The sequence below is a fragment of the Nannobrachium achirus genome, assembly GCF_963921795.1.
Source record: "Nannobrachium achirus genome assembly, chromosome: 17".
Lineage (NCBI taxonomy): Eukaryota > Metazoa > Chordata > Actinopteri > Myctophiformes > Myctophidae > Nannobrachium > Nannobrachium achirus.
In genome coordinates this window covers 52,738,435-52,761,870 of record NC_137824.1, presented here as the reverse complement: position 1 = coordinate 52,761,870, position 23,436 = coordinate 52,738,435, and the positions used below count along the sequence as shown (strand labels likewise).

The 23,436-nt window shown below is 43.5% G+C and overlaps 1 protein-coding gene across 1 annotated transcript in view; it reads left to right on the top strand.

Moving 5' to 3' along the window:
* The first annotated feature begins 242 nt into the window (after window positions 1–242).
* sec24b (SEC24 homolog B, COPII coat complex component) overlaps window positions 243–23,436 on the top strand; it is a 51,934-nt gene continuing 28,740 nt past the window's right edge. The window contains exons 1-12 of the mRNA XM_080745855.1: window positions 243–470; window positions 1,297–2,022; window positions 4,517–4,678; window positions 8,347–8,487; window positions 13,155–13,235; window positions 14,039–14,202; window positions 14,726–14,910; window positions 15,856–15,958; window positions 16,472–16,598; window positions 19,085–19,194; window positions 19,625–19,737; window positions 22,770–22,888. Of these exons, the coding sequence (XP_080601981.1) occupies window positions 377–470; window positions 1,297–2,022; window positions 4,517–4,678; window positions 8,347–8,487; window positions 13,155–13,235; window positions 14,039–14,202; window positions 14,726–14,910; window positions 15,856–15,958; window positions 16,472–16,598; window positions 19,085–19,194; window positions 19,625–19,737; window positions 22,770–22,888 (2,125 nt within the window). The 5' untranslated portion in view covers window positions 243–376. The remainder of the gene's footprint in view (window positions 471–1,296; window positions 2,023–4,516; window positions 4,679–8,346; window positions 8,488–13,154; window positions 13,236–14,038; window positions 14,203–14,725; window positions 14,911–15,855; window positions 15,959–16,471; window positions 16,599–19,084; window positions 19,195–19,624; window positions 19,738–22,769; window positions 22,889–23,436) is intronic.

The window sequence follows — 23,436 nt, the reverse complement described above, 5'->3', positions numbered from 1 at the left end:
CATACCAGATCCGCAAGGGGGCGTAAAGGATGAATCTAATCCTCCATAGAGGTATGATCTAATCACGCATTGAACGCAAAAATACCGTAATACTTCTCCGGCTCCGCACGAGCACACCAAAAGAGGGGTTTTCGCTTGGAGCTGGTGGACCGTCCGCAGTGCAACGCTCTCTCAACTGGGAACTGGGAATAATATCCTCAACAACATCCGAGGCGACTGTGACAAGGCGAGAGGAGGGCTTCCCGAACAGGGATCACTGCGGGGGGGTTTGGGGTTTAATACTCCAATACATAAAACACCCGGCGGATCGTTGATGGCAATTATACGGCTTCTGGTGTGTCTTCATACCAAAGGATAATTAAGGCGGATCGGCGACATGTCTGCGCCGGGCTTTACCAACCTAAACGCCTCCGTCAGTTACAGCCAAAACTCAACGGCGAATGGAGGAGATGCGCCCCCGTACCAGAACGGTAATCCATCCCCATCCAGGCCATGGAGGCTGAGACTAATAGCACACATGGCTAACCGTAGCATCGCAATGCAAGCACGTCAGGTGTTTTATTAGATTAGACACGTAACTGTTGTTTTTGTTTTGTACAGGCCAGAGCACCGAGCATCATCATAGCAAAAATAACATCTTAAACTTGTCAGTGAACGGTGAAGCTGCGTTAGCCGGTCCACCCCGGGCTAGTTAGCTTAATGCTGCTAGTGTTAGCTGTATGCTTGTTTTGATTGACTGATTGATTGATTGATTGAATGCTTTATATTAGAGGTTTGCATAGGAAATGGTACAGGACAGTACAGTTCACTGATACAAGGTCAACTAAGGATACACACCACAAGAAATCTGTTAGGCTTGTTTGCATTGGGGTCCCTTTGTACTCAATTCATACATAATGGTTGTTGGCATTATGCTACTAATTTAGCATAAACTAAGGTAATGTAGTCAAAACACAAGTATTTGACAGATTGCACATCATCACCCGTTCTGTCCCGTTGTGTCTCGGCAGTCTGGTATAATAATACTAAAATCGCTGCTGCTTTTACTGTCAAGGCACTGTAGTATATTGTAGGATGGATGCAGGTGAAACTGGGAGACATGTAACTGAATAATGCAATTAGTTAAATTAACAACTGTGTTATAGCAGCTGTGTTATATTATTAACCTCCTCTGCCATGTTGTTCAACGTGGTGATGGGAGTTATTTTGGGAATTGCTTTACATTGAAATGTCAAGTGTGTGGGGAAAACAGTAAGGTATATATTTTGTGACCAGCCGTGTTCCTTTCCCCTCCAGGCCCAGGACAGAAGTCCATGTATCCACCTACAAGCTACTACGGAGCACCGCCTCAACAGCAAGGCAAACCCACCATTCCTGCACACTGTACCCCGGCCCCTACCAACAAGGCACCTTTTACGAACAATGCCTACGGTGCTAACTACTACCATAACAACCAGCAACAACAACAACAACAGCATCACCTCCCTCAGCACCAAGTTGCCCCCAATATAGCACCCTCGGCACCCTCTGGGGCAGTGGCACCCCCAAGCTTTGCCCCACCCACCCATCCCTATGGCACCATCCCAGCCACCAACCCTATGTCCTCCCCTCCACCGCCACAAAACGCTCAGCCTAGCCCCCAGTCATTCCAGCAGCCGGCCCACTATGGCAGTGGCACTCCAGGAGCTTACTATGGACAGCAACCATTCCATGCTCCCCACACGCAGCAGCAGCAGCAGCAGCCCAGTTTGGTGCCAGCACCACCTAGCTGTCCCGGTGCTCCTGTCTATCCTATTGTTTCTTACCCGTCGGCTCCTGGTAGCAGCCAGTATGGGACCTTGCGGTCTTCCCAGAACGCTGCTGGTAGCACCGTGCCCAACCTAATCAACACCCCCCTCCATCAGCAACCCCTGGGGAGCAGTGCCTCACACCCAGCCCCTTCTACGGTGCAGCAGCTTGGCTACGGTGCAGCCCCTCCTCCCGGTCAGTCGACAATGGCAGTGAATGGCCAGGGGAGCACAGGTAAAGTATTATGGCCTTTTCATTTACAGTAAAAAAAAAAACAATTTCTGATGTGGGACACTGGTTTTGATCACATGATGTCATGACTAGACCTGTGCCTAGTGACTTGCTGAACCACCAAGATGCCACATGTCCTTGTATAGGAGCAGGGAACAAACATAACCTTTTGGCTTACCAACCAAAGTACTAGCCAGGGCCAGGCAGATTGGTTACCACCCAAAACAATTGCGTTTCAATATATAACCGTGTAAGTAAGCCTTTGCTAAGCCATGTGGCTCATAGCTAGGGCTGGAGCCTATTTCCTGTTTCTGTAGTGTGAGGCAGCTTGATGTGCCGGACATGATGACGCTATTATGACCCGGCTGGGGATTGATCTCAGGGATTGGGAGGTCGGATTGTAACCACAAGGCTACTGAGCTGGTTTATTACAGTGTATTACTTTATAATAATTTTCAATGATCATCATCATAAACAATATGGAATTGGTACATTAGCATAATTTTGAGTGAACTAAGCATGCCTTCCCTGCAAAATCACAAGTCCTGAAGAGTGTGTGTGTGTGTGTGTGTGTGTGTGTGTGTGTGTGTGTGTGTGTGTGTGTGTGTGTGTGTGTGTGTGTGTGTGTGTGTGTGTGTGTGTGTGTGTGTGTGTGTGTGTGTGTGTGTACGCCACATTCTGTAAACAGTTGTCAGCTGTGTAGTGACATGTTCCAAAAATAACTGATCTACAAGCTTTACGGTTGTAGAGAAGTGAGTGAATAATAATTGCGACTGTAGGTCGCAGTTTAGTATGAGAAATGGCACATCCTGTCTCCGTCTGTGTCAGGTCTTTTACGGTCTATGGGTTTGGCCCTCTGACATCACGCTCTGACATCACTGTGATGTCAGGGGAACCACACTAACAGATTCCCTTTTATGCCCACTTACGGAGATCCCTGATGTCATCAATATTAAGCCCATATCTAACAGGACTTCATATGGGAATGCCCATATGGAGACCACATCGGCCACATACCACACTAACAGAATCCATATATGGCCAAGACAGCCCATATCTGCGTGGCTGGTTCTACAGACAGGGATCTCCATATATGGGCATAAAATGGATCGCATGTACTGTATGATGTCAGATGTCATAGACGTCATAAGACTTTCACATAACGAATAACTGAGTAAGCATGTTTAGGGTCTCGCAGCTTATCTCTATATACAGTACATGGATCTCCATATATGAGTACCAGCCAGGGGTCTCCATATAATGCGTAATTGGTCCGATATACATCACTGGCCAGATGGACAAAAAATATGCCATATTTAATGTATACTCAAAATGTGTTTTGTTACAATTCTTGACCTTACTCTACATGGAAATGATAACGATTATGCAAAATAATTGCGATTATGCAAAATAATTGCGATTATGTAATAATTGTGATAGGCCTGATCTGTGCGCACAAACACCTGATACATACAGTACACCGCTTTAAAAAGTAGTGCTAGGCAGAGTCACAAACATTTTATGCAAATTCAAAAAATGCAGTGTGACTAGTTAGTCATCTGTAATTCACCAGCGGTTGCGAAAGATGAAATCTGCTGTGGTCACCATTGGTGGGTGTTACATTTGTTCCCCATTGAGGAGGGAGAATGTGTAGTACTCTCTAGTTTGGTGTTTTCCTTCAATATCAAAGCTGAGACGCACAAGAGAGAAGGTTTTGTGGGATTTGATCACTCTGTTCACTCAGACTCTGAGATACAGCGGATCTTAACCACTGCTTGTCATCTGAGATTTGCCTCAATCAGTGTGCCTTAGCGCAGTGGTTTCCAGACCTTTTCATATCAGGGTCCATTATTTATCGGGCATTTGAGCCACAGACCACCATTTGATGAGATTTAGCCTCTTTTTCTTTTCAAGGCATTTTATTATTCCCGGTGTTTTTTTTCCACCCCCAAATAACTCAAGCCTTGGTTTTCATTTCTGTGATTTTCTGTGTGGGTGTGTCCGAATGGTTCTCTCCTGAAAAGTGGACTGGTGTGATGTCACACCAGGGCCCATTTCCATAGTACCACCCCTCCACTTCAGTTTCCTGGCAACTGAAGAGAAGGGGGCTGTACTTTTGGGGTGGATTCTATTTGAGACTATGTGGAGGTGGAACCATCATCGTGGTTCTCTAATATTCTCTGTATCCTTCCAATTTTAGCCCAAAGACAGCACCCCGTTGCCAACAAAGGGCATTTTGGTATTGCATCTGAAACGGCTTGGAATTAGAGACAGACAGAACATGAAATTTCAATATCCGAGTGGTTGTTTAGGCTAAAACCTGTATAAAACCGTATTATGGACCAATATTTATATAAAATATATATTTTGAAAAGTATGGTGTGGCCCCTTTAAGTAATGCAGATGTTTAACAATAATTCCCAGCGTAAAATGAACACTATTACTCTACTACACACTATTGAGTGCATGATTATGTCTTTGCTTGGCTTTCCCACAGCCCAAACCACAGGTCACCAACACTATGACCGAAGCCACCAGGCCCCTGTGACCTATGACCCCTACGGAGGGGTGAACCACAGCGGTGTGGGTACAGACATAGACAGACCCCACTCAGGGACCCCCTCAACGTCTGTCCATTCTTCTCCAGGACACCACCAAGGTAAAAGGCAAAGAAAAGACAATGATTGATTTAAAAAGCATCTATCTTGACAATCATATTGGATATAGTATAAATTAGGCTTTATCAGTGTTAATTGTGTTGACTAAGACTAAAAGACTAAGATTTTTGTGGGTGCTGGGGGCGTGTTCCTCCCTCCGCGTCATCAGCACCCACACCCTAGGTGGGGTTGGCGATAGGGCCTTTCTGTGTGGAGTTTGCATGTTCTCCCCGTGCCCCCTGGGTAGGTACCCTCACAGAAACATGCAGTCATCCTGGTCTCATGGTGCCTCCCCCTATACTAGCCAGCCAGGGCGCCTGACGGAGGGGAAAGGAACCGGTTGGAATAACGTGTTCCTTCCACGTTCTACGTCCAAACCGGGGAAATCCCTACTGTGCGGTGAAAAAAGAGCAACTTGGACTCCTCATGCATGGAAGGAAGCATGAGGTCAGTCCGTTGTCTCCCCAGGCGCGGCAGAGGGAGTGCAGAGCCCAGGATTACATAGACAATTGGCACTGGGTGAAAGAAAATGGGTTACAAAATCGAGGGATAAAAATTAAAAGAGTAAAAGACTAAGATTTTGATATTTAGTCGACTGAGACTAGACTAAGGCTAAACAACTTCAGATGACTAAAACGGTTATTCTAATGACTAAGACTGAATCAGAATTTGCTGTCAAAATTAACACTGGACTTGATACTCCATCGCAGGTGGGAATCACTTGCAAACACAAACTCTAAAAGATCTACAAGCTAACAACACTTAACAATCCAAAGGGTTGTCAGCTTGTAGATCTGTTTTTTTTTATGGCAAGCGACGCACAGTTGTAGTTGAACTAGATTGTGCGTCTCTTGACTTGGACTATATTCAAGAGACATTCAACTGAGTATAATTAGGCTTTCCTCTTCTTGTTGCACATGGCCCTTCATCTGCAGGCCTCTGATGGAGTTAAACAGGGCATTGCACTATGCAAATGATTCACGCAGCCATGCACATTAAATTTACAAAAGACCGACATTCATCCTTTGATACACCTGTGTACACACAAATGAAGGCTGTGCACATGTTTCAGGAATCTGTTGTTGGTCGGGTTAATATACAAAATAATTTAATGAATGAGGCCCAATGACTAAATAGCATGTTAAATGAGTTCTTGAATTTACATGTTTCCTTGTTTAGCGCTTTATTTCAGTGGTTTTCAACTGAATGTGAACCAGGGACCACCCTAACTAAGAATCACTGGGGACCGCTGTTGTGTTAGATGGGGATATGGGTTAATCGCTATGCATCCCATCCATGTCTACACATCTCTCTGTTTTTCAACCACTTGGACCAGTGGTTCTCAAAGTGGATTCCAGGGAGGGACTCTGTGGGTTCCTTTAGCGGGGTTTAAATTGACCCGTACAAGTCTGTAACTCTGACAGTGTACAAATGGAACCAAATGAACCCTAATGGGTCCATTTGGTTCCATTTGTACACCGTCAGAGTTAAGGGGAGACCATGAAATGTGAAAGTTTGAGAACCATGGACTACTAGTGGTCCATGATTATAATTAGGTCTGCAGGTGGTCCATGGGATTCTTTTTTTAGCTTTATCCAGCCTTCCCGTAACTCATGATAACATTATGTATGAGTGAGCACTGAGAAGACGTGATTATTAGCACATTTCCTTATAATGATGACTCAGTCAGGCAATCCTTATTGAGACATCCCTACTCTTTGGAATTTCTTACCCTCCAACAACTTCCCAGTAACTGAGTGACAACATTGACGGAAGTCACCAGGTCATTAATGCACGGTTCTGTGGAAGAAAATAAATAAATACATCTTCACTTTGCTAATGCATGGTCAGGGACCACATGCAATATCTTCACGGACCACCAGTGATCCACAGACCATTTGTTGAAAACCCCTGCTTTATTTGATCAAAATGAAACGGCTATTTCTTTATAGCTTCCCTCATTTTTGGTGGAGCCCTGGACCAGACCTATAGAGTGAATGCACATTCATAAAGTGAATGGCACATCGAGTGGCAAATTGAGTGGCAAAGTCACTTTACTTTAACGTTGTTTCATACAATCAGATAGGACTTTTCTGTTTGGATGTATGAGCTGTCAAGGCCAGAAAGTAGTTTCTTTGCCACTCAGTAGGCTTTCCCGCATAACTTCCGGGTATGATGATGATGTCACGCGCATACCCTCTATAGGTGTTATGTCATTGGCAATGGACATCAGCTGATTGTAGCGTAGTTGTCCTTCCAGGCTATGGGACATAGTCTGTCCTTGTTTGGCCTAACAACTGTTAGTCAATTGTCCCTCCAGGCTATGGGATGCAGTGAGTGGTGTCTATAGGCTTGACAGACCACTCAGCAATGCAATTTCACCCCGATGCGAAACTATGGATCTGAACAAGGGTTATTTGGTGATCATTTGAAAATGTTTTGAAATAACAATAATTAAAAACTAAATGTAGGAAACAAAAATGATGGAACCCATAAAAATGTGTCCACGACCCACAAATGGGTCCCGACCCAGTGCTTCGGAACCAGTGGTATAACCTATACTAAGACAGTGTTTCTTTTCTTTGTTCTCCAACACCTGGTGTTTGTCTTATCTGTTGTGGCGGTGTTAAAAGGAACATCTCGCTCTGTCCCATTTTTAGATGTGCAGCTCCTCAGCTGCTTTTGTAGACTCAACTGTGGGAATCATTTTCATGCTCACAGGTGTGCTGACCAAACACGCCTTTTACAAATCTATATCAGCATGTGACACAGCCAGACTCTTCTCCATGCTAGCACACCGATTGCCGCGCTATGAGCTTGTAGATCTTTTCTAGTTGAGGCGAACATTTTTAACTCAAATCCTTGCTTCTGGGGGTCCCTGGAACAAAATATTTGAGATGGGGGGGGGGGGGGGTCTGCAGTCATTTCAGAAAACCATTTGGATTTATAAGACATTTTTAGGTATTTTTCAGATCTTGGGTTAATGGGTTAAGCTACAGTACAGTATGTGTATTATATATGAACTAGACTAGCGGAACTGCTAAATCTCTTTCAGTCACCCCTAAAATGTGTTTGCGTGTGTGTGTGTTTATATGGTCGCTTAATGGGAATGCGACACCATAAGGGCTGCGTGGTGTGTTGTCCTCATACAGACACCCAACTCGTACATACACCCTTCTCATACAGACAGACAGACATTCTCGGTCACTTGTTGGAGCGCTGGGGCAGTGAACACTGCTATTTGACACACGCCACTCTCTGCTACAGAGTTCTGGCTGTAATCTGAGTTCCCAGAAGTTTTTTTTTTTTCTTTTTTTTTTTTTTTGGCACTAGGGGGGCGAGAAGAACTTCTGGGCCAAAACTATGATATCCCTGGCCAGGAAGTTGTCCCAGGCTCAGAATTTGAGCTGGGACAATACAGGATGTAGAGCCCTGTGCAAACCTTCAAGACATTCAGAATAGAAACCAAACAACAACACTACAACAATCTGCAGTCCATGTTTCGAGGTGAATCCTACCAGACTATTCTGCTGTTACAGCTCCCAGATGCCCCCTGTATTGCCACGCCACGCGGCCCCCCTCACACAACACCACACCAACTCCGTCGTAGACTTTGACAGATGTGCTCTGCTGTACCTCCCCCCACCCCCCCCCACCCTCTCCCCAACAGGCCTGCAGTACGGATATGTTGCTAATAGTGGAGCTAGCTCAGGCTTTGCCGGCAGCGCCTCGGCCCAGGCAGCAGCAGCCCCCTCGTCATCCAGCTCCGAGGATGACGACGATGAGGATGATGACGAGGATGAGGAAGCAGGTCTGCTTGAGCTTTATACCACCCCCCCAGTCACCCCATCATTCCGACGGCGCACTTGCGCTTTGTGTTCACTGTTTATATTTTCATCCCCTCTCTTGACACACGCGAGCACCTGCGACCACTGTCATTTGTATCTGTATCCGTGTCTAATGGCCATCTGTTGTCCCCCCAATACCTAATTGGCTTTCCATTTGTCGTCCCCTCCTTACCCCTTTCCAGTAGACTAATTGTGACTCTGTCCTCCATTTCTGCCTTTTTCCCTGCTCCACAGCCTTCCAGCATTTATCAAATTGCTCATCTTCCTTCCTCCTCAGCAGCAGTCAATGTCATTTTGAATCTTTTAAATGTGTGTGCACTGGGCACTTTGAATGTATCCAAAACCCTCATCTTTCAGACAGGTGAGAGGTAAGTTGCAGTATCTGCCTACTTGTCCTATATGCTGCAGAATCTGCTCGTCTCCTTGGGTGGCAGGTGATCATAACTTGTCTCTGAGCTGGACACCAAACCTGTTGGCTCATCCTATGTCGCTCTGCATAGGGGCCTCTGCAAAATCCATGATATGTAATCGAAATGCAGACAGCGGTATTGTAACGCAGGAGTGGGCATCCATTCCTCACCTAGCATGTGTCTCTCAGTGCTTCCTTGCTACTGTAGGTCACCCAGTAAAGCCCTGTGTAACGAATGGGCTGTCTTCTGCTGCAGTGCACTTTAATCATCAACAATCAGCAAGTCATCCATGGGAGCTGAGTGAAAAAAGCAATCAGTGTACCAGGACACTGGTTCTCGAAGCGGGTCCTTGAGTGGGTTCCAGAGGGTCCCCAGCAAAATGAGGAACAGTTTTAAACACTTAAGCCCCATTTTATTTTTCGGCAATTCCAAAATAGACTGTCTATAATAGTGTGTGATTTATCATGCCTTGAGGGATCTTGGTGTATGTCCTTTCTGGGTAGAAGGCTGCTGGCTACACTGTATCAATATGGCCTTATAGAGTAGACTTTATTCCTGTGACTATTCAGTTTATTTTGATGCACGGAAATCAACTGCAATGTCCTATGGTTTACTCTTAAGAATGAGTGATTTAGGAGAATAATGCTTTTGCAGTGAAGCAGGTAGATGGAGGGATTAAGTGCAGCTGGTCCTGGTCATGACTCATGGCTAAAATTGGAGATTGAAATTTAGGTCAAATGACATGAGTACCGTATATGAAAAAGGTCATGAAAAGTGCATTTTCTGCCACCAAGAAAAAAACTATGCAAACAAGCGCAGCCGTGCTTTGCTTGCACATTTGCTAAACCAACATTTCACTGCTCGCACCTGTTTGAGTAAGTGACAAATAAACCCCTCTTGATTGTTGACATGCAAATATATCATCGAAAAGGCACAGTGTAGCCAGAGAGGCCAGAGACTCTAGTTTCTACCCAGACAGGGCATCCCCCTGGATTCCCCCAAGCGGGTCTTTTCCCTGCTTCAACATATCTCACCTTTTTCACCCCTAGCCTGTTTGCGTGCCTGCATCTATTGTCATTCACACACGATAGCTCCAATGTGCTGTTAATCAGAAGGTGAAGATAATAATGACTCTCCCCATGCAGCTGTAACTGCCTTTTTAACCCATTTAGGCATAGAATTATTGAATGCATTAACCAGTGAAAAATAGCAGATATACAAGCTCACAGCGCGGCACCGAGTGCCGCGCTGCGAGCTTGTAGATCTGCTATTTTTGAAAAAGTCGTGAAAATGTGTGCAAATCTTTGAATATATGTATTTTCAGAGCAAACGTTTGTAACTCAAATTTTGCTTCTGGGGTGTCCCTGGAACTAAATATTTTTAGATGGGGGTCCGTGGCCAAATAAATATCATTTTGGGGGTCCTTCACATGAAAAAGTTTGAGAACCACTGACATAGTAGTCTCTCAAGAACAGACTAACTGAGCTCCATTTAAGTGAAAAGAACCTTTTCTTTGACGATGGCTGGCCAGATTGCTGACATAGAAACATAGGTTTTTCAAAAATCTTAGAAGGATTCAAAAGACACTTATAGAATCGGGTCAAAATTCTAATTTCCACGATTTTTCAAAAATAGCAGATCTACAAGCTCGCAGCTGTGAGCTTGTAGATCTGCTATTTTTCAATAGTTAAAGCATAAAATAGTAATACACAATATTTGTACCCGTTCTGAATGGGTTAAATATAGCATTCCCCTGCCATTGAATCCAGGCTCGGTGTGTGCGTACACTTGTCCCTACTGGGAGCCTGGGCGAAGACCTGTCAGGGTTGCCTGTGCTCATTACCACTGTGCTGTTAATACAAGAAATGTTTTTAGCTTTAGACTTTCCCCCTGAGTGCTCAGTCTCCCCAGTGTGCCTCAGTGATTACGTACTTTTAGGTCCTCTGTTGTGAGAAACCACAAGTTATTCATTCCCCCGTGTCTAAACCTGCAGGTTTTTAAAGTGTATTCCTAATTGAAACGTTATACCGGCAAGTTTTAAACTGCCCCATGCAAGGCTTTTGGCCGGGTTTGTTGTTTGCCTCAGTGAAGCAGTACATTTACCACTTAACGTGTTTTGTAGGTGGTTTTCAAGTGTTTTGTGCCCAAGGCATAGGCAAGGCGCATCCAAAATCTCAATGCACAGCAATAATGGCAGATCTACAAGCTTACAATCTTATATTTACAATTGAGTAAGAGCCGCATCCCACTTCCAAGCCCACTTTGCATTGACTTCAACTCAACTTCAACTCAACGGTAGGGAGAAGAACGTACTGGGTAGGGAGAAGAGCGTAAGGAATACCGCCCACAACCCTATGCCGTCCGCTCATTCGCTAGAGAGCAAGAGAGAGAGAGAGAGAGAGAGTCAGGTTACAAGAGGGAAGGGGGGGGTCAGCTGCACAGGGAGAGAGAGAGAGAGAGAGAGAGAGAGGGGTCAGCTGCACAGGGGGCACACACACACACACACACACACACACACACACACAAAATAATCCTTTAGGGGTCCATTTGGTTCCAGCCCAGCTGAATAAATCCCAGGTAAAAAACTAAAAAGATCCATATAAATCCTTCTCTGCCATTATAACTGTAATAGGCTGACAGTTTGAGAGAGCATCTATATATGATCACGTGGCACACGGAGTTCCTAACCGGAAGTGTGTCCGGCGGTCAAATATGTCCGACCGGAAACGTGCGCTGCGGCACAATAGTTCCGCCACAATAGTCCCCCCCCCCCCCCCCCCCCATTTTTTTTTTTTTTTTTTTAAACTAGATGTCAGCGGCCCGAAGGGCCGCGACCCTCTAGTACATTACGATGCTACGTTTTTCTGCAAAAATAACTAGGTAATGAAAAATACAAATTGCACCTATATTAATAATGACATGCCCACCAGTTTGAAACATATTCTTTATGGTATAGAATTGTCCTCTGTATTTGGATAAGTGGGGCTTTGAGTAAAAATAGTAGTTTGTAGTTATATCCTATACTATATTGCAGTAAAATGTATTCATATTTTATTTGTGGTTGTCAAAACAAGCACAACTGGACTTTACTCACGGCAAACCATTTGGGAACCACTTGTGTAAATGTGGCACCTTTGTGTTATTCTTTTGAAAGTCATTTTTACGGTTTCACTACTTGTGCAATGTCTGCCACCTAGGCTTTGTTGGTCAGTTGTCCTCATAGCCTCAGGTCCACATGCGATAATCCATCAGGGTTGCCTGTTTATTGGTCAGATTTAGCATGAGATAATTGGATCCCACTCTTACCAATCAACACTGAGCAAGCGCTCTACTCCATGTGGCCCCAGTAGATTAACTGACTCATTCAAGTCCTTCTTACTCTTACCCCACTCATAAAAAGGTGCAGGTTTGTGAGTGTACAGTATGTGCCGTGTTTGTAACTGGAGGTTAGGAGAGGGGGTCAGATGTGTGCATATATATGCATACAAGTGACAGATTAAGCTAGCACAAGGATCCACTGGAAGCTTAAGACTGAGAAAGATGAGCATGTGGCTTTTACCCAGCACCTTATTTATCTCCTCATATCAATATCATCCCTAGTCCTAAACTAGCTGAGCACTAAGTGCAGTCTTTCATCTTGTTTTTCACTCCCTCTCCTCAGCTCCCCAGTGTTTGCCCTTCCACTCTGTGCTGAAGCCCTGGAAGGCACCACAGAGTTGATGTTCAAATTACTGAAAATTGCTCTTTGTTTGTCACATTTGTTGTGCTTTACCCCTACCCCCTCCTTTTTCGTTCCTTTTTTTTAATCATCTCACATCTCTCCTTCCCAGAGGTGTCGCACCAAATTCTGGGCCCTGGGTACTTTAACTATTGAAAAGCAGATATACAAGCAGATATACAAGCTGCTTTTAAAAATAAAAAAAATATATGTTTCTATGGCAGTGGTGCTCAAACCTTTTCATGTGAAGGACCCCCAAAATGTTATGTATTTGGCCACGGACCCCCATCTCCAAATATTTCGTTCCAGGGACCTCCCAGAAGCAAAATTTGAGTTAGAAATGTTTGCTTAAATAATACATATATTCAAAGATTTGCACACATTTTCACAACTTTTAAAAAATAGCAGAGCTTGTAGATCTGATTCTGTTAACCTTTTTCATTTGCTCCCCCCTTCTGTCTCCATCTCTCTCTCTCTCTCTCTCTCTCTCTCTCTCTCTCAGGTGGTACCTCCTCCTCTACTACTGGCAGTGCCTCTCCGGTGCCTAACAGCTATGATTCTTTAGAAGGAGGCAGCTACCCAGGTGCGTTCTCCAGTCATGCAGTACAGCAGTACAAATACACAACACAACACAACATAACAATGCTCCATTCACTAAACATTTTGTTCCTTGCACTTTTCATCATCTCTCTATCTGAAACACTGGGACTTGTGTGTGTGTGAATATGCGCGTGTTATCTGGTATGAATGTCATCTCACAGAGAGAGACACTGTACTTATTGTTAAAATCGCAAACTCATGTTCGCACGTGTGAATATCGCATTATAAACAGTTTACAGTTTAGGCATTTAGCAGACGATTTTTAATCCGCATCGACAATAAGCAGGTAATACATCACTATAATAAGCAAGATAATATGTCAGTACATCAACAACACTATAACAAATGCATAGGGATATCAATCTAGAAAAACAATAACATAGGTAGGCCACGCACTTAATCAGTAAAAAAACGTCTAAAACCTAAAAATGTTATCTAGCTTCATGTATGGTCATGGTCATTGAGGGAAGGGGAGTGTTACAGTAGTGCTATGGGTTTAGATGGAGTCTGAAGAGGTGAGTCTTCAGTCCACGGCGGAAGCTAGGGAGTGAGTCTGTAGTTCTAAGTGTGACAGGGAGTTTATTCCACAGTTTGGGGGCCGGGAGGGCAAATTGTCTAGGACGAGTGGATTTTTTAAACATGAGGCTTCCAGCAGATTCTAAATTACCTACTTTTGTTGTCGCTGTCTCTTTATCTACTGCTGTCATTCATTCTCACTCTCCTGTCTGTCCTACGACACACACACACACTCTCTGTCACACTCTGTCTCTCCTCTCTGTCCTCCAGACTCCATGCCTCCCTCCAATGACATGGCCAGCCAGGCCCCGCCCTACAGTAGCTACGGTTACCCCAATATGCAGCCGGCCTATCAGCAGCGGCCCGTCTCCCACGTTGACTCCTCCCCTTCCCTTGAAGACTATGGCCAATCCAGCTACCAGCAGTATTCCCAGGTAACGCCTAATTTATACCAAAAACACCCATCTACAAACTAGCAACGTTCGACACGTTATTAGTTTGTAGATCAGTTATTTTTGTTAAACGACATCTTCATGCGACTATACATTTTTCCTCCGTGCTGAGAATGTATTAAATACGCTGCTATCACTACAGTAATAATCTAGATATCAGGAATACGTTTCTGTTTTAGAGTAAAACCTAGATTTGAAAGTTATACTTACAAATCTTTATGTTTACCCATTTTCTTTATCAATGTTTTTGATCGATTGGACAGTAGACTCACAGGAAAAGGGGGGAGAGATGGGGAGTGACACGGCAAAGGTCGCCCGGATCGGGAATCGAACCGGCGCCGCCGCCAGGCATCCATGCCTATGTGGCAATGCCTAAGTGGTATGCGCCTGGACCAGTAGGCCAGCGGGCACCCCAATGTTTCAGGGTTCTTGCTATAGGTGCCTCTTTGCTAGTTGATGAATCCACAGGGAATTCATGTTTCTATTCTTTCTCCCCCTTCCCCAGCCATTCCCTAACCTGTCCCAGCTGTCGGCGGCCCTGGGGGGCCTCAGTGGGGTGCCAGAGTTGGAGATGGAGGCCCTGAGGCCGGTCAACCTGCTGCAGGAGAGGAACCTGCTGCCATCCAGGCCTCTGGAAGCCCCTGAGCCCAACCTCAGCCCTGAGCTCAAGAAGGTCAACTGCAACCCACAGTGAGTTGAGGGTTTGCTGGGACAGGGGTACTGTACCTGTTGGAGCTAATATCCAACATCTGGCTTTGTCCGGGCTCTGAAGCGTGGCCTACATCTGGCATACATAATAATAATAACAATATATTATATACCTATTTCGTCCCGGAAATTAAGCATTGTCAGCCCAACCCAGCTGATTCGCTGCCCACAAGGAGCGCGTGAGCAATCAAGGGTTAAGAGTCTTGCTCAGGGGGACACATCGACATTGCTACCCTGGCCTGGAATCGAACCAGGGACAACCAGGGGCTCTGGTTCCCCAGGCGGGCTCCCTAGCCATTCAGCTATGCCGCCCCCATCTCGGCACAAAGTGCTCAACGTTTGTTGTATGCCCAGGGTCACATAGGCCAAGCATCGCGGGACGCTTGATGACATTGACTCATAAATAGCACCGCTCACTTCACTACTCCTTTAAATCACTAGGTGTGTGATTTAAAGGAGTAGGTCACCCCCAAAATGTTTTTTTTTTTCCTATTGACTACTCACCCCATGGAGACTCAAATTCAATAATATTTCTTTGTTTTTGTCGCATTCCTAAGACAGTAATTTAAGGAGAAGCTTTGTAGGCGCATTGATTCCGGATGGAGACCTGAATGCATTTGGGTCTCCATCTGGAATCAATGGGAGTACATTTATTATAATCAAATTATTGTCGTAGGAATGCGACAAAAACACAAAAATATTATTGAACTTGAGTCTCCATGGGGTGAGCAATCAATAGGAAAAAGTCATTTTGGGGGTGAACTACATACTCCTTTAAGGTGTCTGCTTTATTTTATCAGAGGGAAGTTTTATATCGTTGTAATACACTTAACTCTTTCTTGTCTTGTGCCTGGTGAGAGTGAAGTGAATCTTCAATATTATAGTTGGGTGATATTTGAAAAGTATTTTCATGTCTCTGTTCCGCAGTACGTTCAGGTGTACCCTGACCAGTGTTCCCCAGACACAGGCTCTGCTCAACAAGGCCAGGCTTCCCCTGGGACTACTGCTCCACCCCTTCAGAGACCTCCAGGTAAGACCTGCTGACTTGACTCTCCAACCCTCATTGATGTTATCAGACTATTTCTACAAGCACATGACAGAGAAGTAGGTCAGAAAAAAAACAGTTACTTAAAAACAATCCAACCACATTTCCTGGAGAACACAAACAAAGCCTTCACTTTAGAGATGAATGGACAAATACCTCTCCCTGTCATGTGTCTTTGGGGGTTCATGAGGTGACCTCAAAGCAAATTAAATATGAAATGCTTAAGTCCCTACAGTAAGACTCATTATCCTGACTTATCTTTGACTTGACTTATCTTTTTGTGGTTCTATTTTAGTTTTTCTAGCACCTTAACTAATGTCCATACGCATACCATGCACGGTACACATCTGCTGCTATGCATAAGCATATCTGTATATAAGCATATGTCCAGTATATAAGTACATCATGTCCAGTATATCATGTATATAAGTACATAACAATACGATTGTAATAAAACACATTTCACCCTCTTCTTTACTTCTGAAAACCCCTTTCCAGAACCTACCGGTGATCACGTCAAGCACCATCGTTCGCTGTCGCTCGTGCCGAACATACATCAATCCCTTCGTCTCCTTCCTGGACCAGCGCAGGTGGAAGTGTAATCTCTGCTACAGGATAAACGATGGTACGTTCCTCCCATCTCATAGAATAGCACCCACCTGTTCACTCATTCATTTGCTTACTTGATTTATTTGAAATAAAGTGTCCAACCTCTCTTTACCACCCCTCTGTTACAGTATAGTCAAAGCTGGGAATAAATTCCTTACCAAACGAGTTCTTCATCAATGTGTTTGTAAAGGTGTCTAGTAACATATCTAACAAAGATTGAAATTCAACATCCCTAGGAGAAGGGACAGCTAGGGTAATTCTGGGTCTCATTCACTTACTATACACTGTACTATAAGGGAAAGAATTACTCCCAAAATATATGCTTTAAGTAGCATGTGAGGGGTCTAACTAGGTGTTGTTAATTATTCTGAATCCATTGCAAACATTTGTTTTGCATGAAAAACATTCCTTGGGCCAAAAATGTGATGACTCATCACTAAACTAAAAATAGTAAACAGCTCTATACAATCAGGTGTCTTTCCAGACTCACTGAAAACGGCTGTAGTTAAACCCTTACTCAAAAAACCCAACCTTGACCCGTCCGTGCTGGATAATTATCGACCCATCTCTAATTTGCCTTTTCTGGGCAAGGTCCTAGAAAAAATTATCTTTCATCAATTGGATGTGTTTCTGCAGAACAATAAGGTGCACAACAAATTCCAATCCGGCTTCAGGAAAGGACACAGCACAGAAACTGCACTTTTAAAAGTTATTAATGATCTTAGGGTGGCTGCTGATAACAAAGATGTGTCCGTTCTCCTACTGCTGGACCAATCGGCGGCTTTTGACACAATTGACCATACAATTCTAATACAACGTCTCGAACACTGGGTAGGACTGTCAGGTACAGCTCTGTCCTGGTTTTGCTCTTATCTGACAGGCAGAAGCTACTCTGTTAATCTAGCTGACTTCGAGTCAAACAAACACAACATCTGCTCTGGTATTCCACAGGGCTCGATTCTTGGTCCTTTATTATTCTCCCTCTATATACTGCCGCTGGGAGAACTTATTTCCGCTCACGGTGTGAATTTCCATTTCTATGCTGATGACACCCAGTTGTACCTTTCGGTGGCTACGGACGACCCCTGTGCTCTAGACCCATTGCTGACGTGCGTGTCCAGCATAAAATGCTGGATGAGTGAGAACTTTCTCAAGCTAAATGAGGACAAGACAGAAGTTCTCATAATAGGTTCTACTGCCCAGAGAGAATCAATAATAAATAGACTTGGTAACCTGGCTAAAGAAAATAACACCTCTGTTAAGAACCTGGGGGTGATCATTGATGCTGAATTAAATTTTAATACACACATTAATCATGTCACGAAGATTGCCTTCTTTCACCTTAGAAATATTGCGCGAATTAGAGCCTATCTGTCGCTGAACGATGCAAAAACGCTGATCCACGCTTTTGTTTTCTCTCGGCTTGATTACTGCAACGCACTTCTCTCTGGTCTGCCAAAGAAAACAACTGACAGATTACAACTTGTTCAAAATGCAGCAGCCAGAGTTTTAACAAAAACTAAGATAAGAGAACATATTACTCCAGTTTTAGCGTCGCTACACTGGCTCCCGGTTGTTTTTAGGATTGATTTTAAAATTCTTTTACTTGTTTATAAAGCTCTAAATGGTCTGGCACCTTCGTACCTCTATAACTGCCTGCATAGATATGTTCCAACCCGCCCACTCAGGTCCTCTAGTGCAGACCTACTTGAGGTGCCAACAATGACATATAAAAAAAAAAATATGGTGAAGCAGCTTTCTGCTTCTATGGACCGACAGCTTGGAATAAACTACCACTACACCTAAGACAGGCAGCCTCGGTGGATAGCTTTAAAGCACAGCTCAAGACCTATTTCTTTACTCTTGCTTTTAGCTAAATTTTTTAATCCCTATGCTGCTATTGACGTCCGCACGGCTCTGAAATTGTTCTTCAATGTTCTATGCTTTTATTTTTTCTTGCTTTATTGTAATCATTTTACTTATGTCTTTTTTATGTATTTTTTCTTTCTATTTTACTTTTTCTCTGTTAAGCACGTGTGCTTCATTTTATGCTCTGTAAAGCACTTTGAGCTGCATTTCATGTCATGAAAGGTGCTATACAAATAAAGTTTTATTATTATTATTATTATTATTAAACCATCATTTTTTGGGAGCTGTTTTTAGCCCAATGACTGTTTTTTTGTGCAAAACAAATGCTTGCAATGGATTCAGAATAATTAAAAAGTCATTTTTTCCCTTATATAGTGGAGTAAGTGAATGAGACCCAGAATTACCCTAGCTGTCAAAGATTCTCCTAGGGATGTTGAATTTCAATCTTTGTTAGATATGTTACTAGACACCTTTAGGAACACATTGGTGAAGAAATTGTTTGGTAAGGAATTTATTCCCAGGTTTTATTAATATCCCCTGACTATTAAACCAGAGATCTCAGTGAAATATTCTGTTATGGGTTCTGCTCTTCACTCAGATGTTATACATTGTGTCTTGTGCCCTCTGCCTCAGTTCCAGATGAGTTCATGTACAACCCTGTGACCCGCTGCTATGGTGAGCCTCACAAGAGACCCGAGGTCCAGAACTCTACTGTTGAGTTTATTGCCTCCTCAGACTACACGGTGAGCTCTCTTCTCCTCTCTAAACAAAACTTGAATGTTTCATGTGTTTGTCCACTAGAGGGAGTGCCAGTCACACAATTGTGTGTCAAGCAGTGCATTTATCAGAGTTGGAATAAGAAAAAAGTGGGGCTCATTGAATTTTTAAAATGCCATGGGTATACAGTGAATGAATTCTGTACTTTCATCATATTGTTATTCTCAGAGCATCTTCTATTACAGTGTTTCTCAAACCTTTACATTTCAAGTTCTCCCCTTAACTCTGACAGTATACAAATGGAACCAAATGAACCCGTTAGACCTATACAAGTAGAACTTGTATAGGTCAATTTAGACCCCCATAAAGGAACCCACAAAGTCCCTAGAATCCACTTTGAGAAACACTGTTCTGTTATATGCTTACTAACTTGATTGTCTGTGACTGTGTGTTCAGTTGAGGCCCCCTCCTCCAGCAGTCTACCTGTTTGTGTTGGACGTGTCTCACAATGCCGTGGAGGCGGGATATCTGAAGTACTTCTGTGAAACGTTACTGGAAAACTTAGACAAGTAAGTGGGGCACTCGGTGTTGTATTCATTATTTTATTTAGTCACTTGTAATTATGGTTCACTGTCCAGTTGGTTCTTGCTGCCTTCGTTGGTTCGTTCTTGGACACCAGTTGATTACGAAGGAAGTTCCCGGGATAAGTGTCAATCAATAATTGTAGTTTTAATATTTTATTTAGATAACCTAACATCTCATAATATTCATTGAAGATAAGAAATGAGTGCTTGTTGCTATAATTAACACGCAATTTTCAATTCAAAGGAGCTTTATTGGCATGAGAAAACATACGTTTACATTGCCAAATAAGAAAGTGTCACAAATAAAATAAAAACAGTTGAAAATGGGGAACATATATAAATTGGGAGGGGGTACAGCATTGTGTAAACAGAGCCATGTCGCATTGTGACATTTTATATATATACAGGGTATAAAGCTTTTGGAACAAATAACAAATAAAGAACAAATACTTTTTTTCCTCAAAATGCATTTAAAGGTAGCAGCTCTGTTTCATACTGTATGTGCAGTACACACACTTCACCTCCAAACCTACGCAAACTCCAAACTGACCCCTAGAGGTGAATCCTACCGCAGTCCTAACCCCTCTCAGCCTTCCTACTGTCTGTCTAGTCTGGGATCACTTCACTTTTCGGGCTTGTAACCGGTCTGGAGCGGAAACCACAAAACGTCATGTTGTAGTACTCAAAGGACTACAATTTGGCCGGAACTATCCACCGGAAACAGTTTTAACCCAAAATAATTCCCCTGCGCTCAAGGACATACTTTTAGGGCCTACCTAATAAACTCCTTGATGCGGAGTAGTTTTGCTTTTGAAAAATGTGTTTGGTATATGCATCTTTTAGTCCAACTCGTAGCGACTGGAAAGACTACACTAGGCTACTCGAGCATTTTAATAGGAATTGGGGAAACAAACGGAGGGAACCAAATCAGAGCGACGCCGCTTCTTCTAGTGGCTTCCGTGTTGGGCGGAAACCAAACGGCCTGTTGTGAACGAACACCAGGCTTTCCCCCAGAAAGCCTGGTAGGCGAGGTTACTGTCTGTCTCAATAGGGGTCGGCAACCCAAAATGTTGAAAGAGCCATATTGGACCAAAAAAACCCAAAACAAATGTGTCTGGAGCCGCAAAAAATTATAAAAGTCTTATATATTGTCGTTGTCGGGTGGAAACCTTGTATGTCCAAAACTTCGTTTCGTATTTATCATTTAAAAAATGAACTAAACTAGTGAAAACAGACGATCTGTGTGCTTGTAGATCTGCTGTTTTCACTACTTTTGTGCGTCAGTCTTGTATGATGAAGCAGGGCTTTACTTTGCGGGGGGGAAAAAACATACAAATTTGAAACTTGGAGATACAAGGTTTCTGCCCGACAGTGACGATAAAAAAAATGTTAAAACAATTCAATTTTCATACATTTTTGAAAAAGCTCCAGGGAGCCACTAGGGTGGCGCTAAAGAGCCACATGCGGCTCTAGAGCCGCGGGTTGCTGACCCCCACAATAGAGGGACACGCATAAAGAGGGGTGGACTACGCACTTCCTGTTTGAAGAAGCAAAATGTGGAAGGAAACAAAACCACTTGTTTTATATGCCTGTCAGGTCCGTTTCTCAGGGAGATATTTCATCTCCTTTGTCTCCCCCCCACCACAGAGAACAAGCTGCGACAGAAAGCTGGCCTGCAATTCCGTTGTCTGGACAGCGTCCTACCTCCCCGTCTTAACCGCACTCTGAAGTCAATACTTTTTTCATTTAGGATAAAGTTCACTTATAATGCAGGCTATAAAAATACAGTTTCCCCACAGTATTTTGTGAGACTGTGGACCCTCTGAGGTGGTCTGGGGCCCAGAAGAAGTGTGCATTTTAAAGGAAAATGCACAAATCTGGTGCACTTTGAGAGCCGTATTAAGAGGATAAATCTATGAAGAACCTTTTGTGCTGGTGTTAAAAATAAAATAAACAGGGGGTGCTCTTGCACAGGGGTCTTCAAGGTTTTTCAGGCCTAAGCTGAGAGAGATGAAGCAGGGACTCCCACTACATGTTGGATTCACATAAAATGTGTGTTTTCAGACGTTCAACGGCTTAAAGGAGTAGTTCACCCCCAAAATGACTTTTTTTCTATTGATTAGTTACGCCATGGAGAGTAGAGTTCAATAATATTTTTTGTTTTTTGTCACATTCCTAAGACAAAAATTTGATTAGAGTAAATTTACCCCCATTGATTCCGGATGGTAACCCGTTTCGAAACGGGTCACCATCCGGAACGAATAGGGGGTAAATTTATTGTTATCACATTTTTGTCTTAGATGTGTAACGTCATAACCTAACTAGTTGACCTTGCTTTGCCAGGACTGAGTTGGTTTATTGTTAGTTGGATAAACTCTACAAGGGGCTACACAAATGGTTCACATTCAGTCAATATTAACTCACCTACTCGCTTATCACAGTCACTTAACACATCTGGTGCCAACCCTGAGTTTCCCGAGTTTGAAAAGGTACTACCGCTGTGCCAACCCCGAGTTTCCCGAGTTTGGGCCGTTTTTGAAAAGAAAAAAAAAAAAAAAAGTTTTGGACCTCCAGAAATGTATTAGGCATGATCGCGATCGCGAAATTGCATGTTTAACCCCCATACCAACCCATTCTTTCAAACATGGCAGCCATGTTTGTTTACATCTGAAGAAAACATAATGGCTGATAAATCATGAATGCCTGAACGGATTTCCAAGCAGATGTTTTTGTTTGAAAGCTGTGAACAGTGTGCACACACGTGGTGCATCATCTAGGCATGGGCGTGCACTTTTTACACAATTGCGCAATTACATGGAAGTCTATGGTAACCATGGCAACGTGGGACATTGAAGAGAAAAAATCATAGCAACATAAGTGTTAACATAAAATAGGTGCAAACCTTTTATAGCATTTCTGTATGCCAAGCCGACAAGAACAGGGTTTGCCTGTAAATACATGACAAAACCACTGTTGTAAGTTGTAACCCTTGCACCGTGTTGTTGTGTGAATCTCAGGTTGCCTGGGGACACGCGGACCAGGGTGGGGTTCCTGACGTTCGACAGCACCATCCACTTCTACAACCTCCAGGACGGCCTGTCACGGCCTCAGATGCTGGTGGTCTCAGACATCGATGGTACGTGTCCATCATCTGAACTGCTAGAACCATGGTTACTGCGTTCAGTCCTGCAAACGCTGTGGACTGTCAATTAGAACCAGTTGAGAAATTTACCCTGTACAGGTATGTGGATCTATACTGGATCTGAGCAGTGAATAGAAACCACATTTTCAACACTTACTACGGAAGGCCTTGTGATTCAAATTTAAGTAAAAGTTTATATATCCTGGAGTGTTTGGTAGATTCAGTTGAAGGAATTTGAATAACTGAACGATCGAGAGGTACTGCGAACATTAACAAATCATCAACAAACAGGACGGACTCAAAGGACTGAAAACATAATCCTTGCTTTCGGTTGTTCCGGCCTGGTGGGGACAACAAATGCATGGAGTTACCTGGTAGCATGCATTAAGAACATTGCCACTGATCGCTCCAGCCTCTTGGCAAGACAGACAAACAGACATGCCCATTTGTAGACTACAAGAGCCATGCTAAAATAATTAAAGTAAATATGACCATATTATGGTTGTGACCTTCCATAATGGCTGCTTGAGCACTTAAATTAC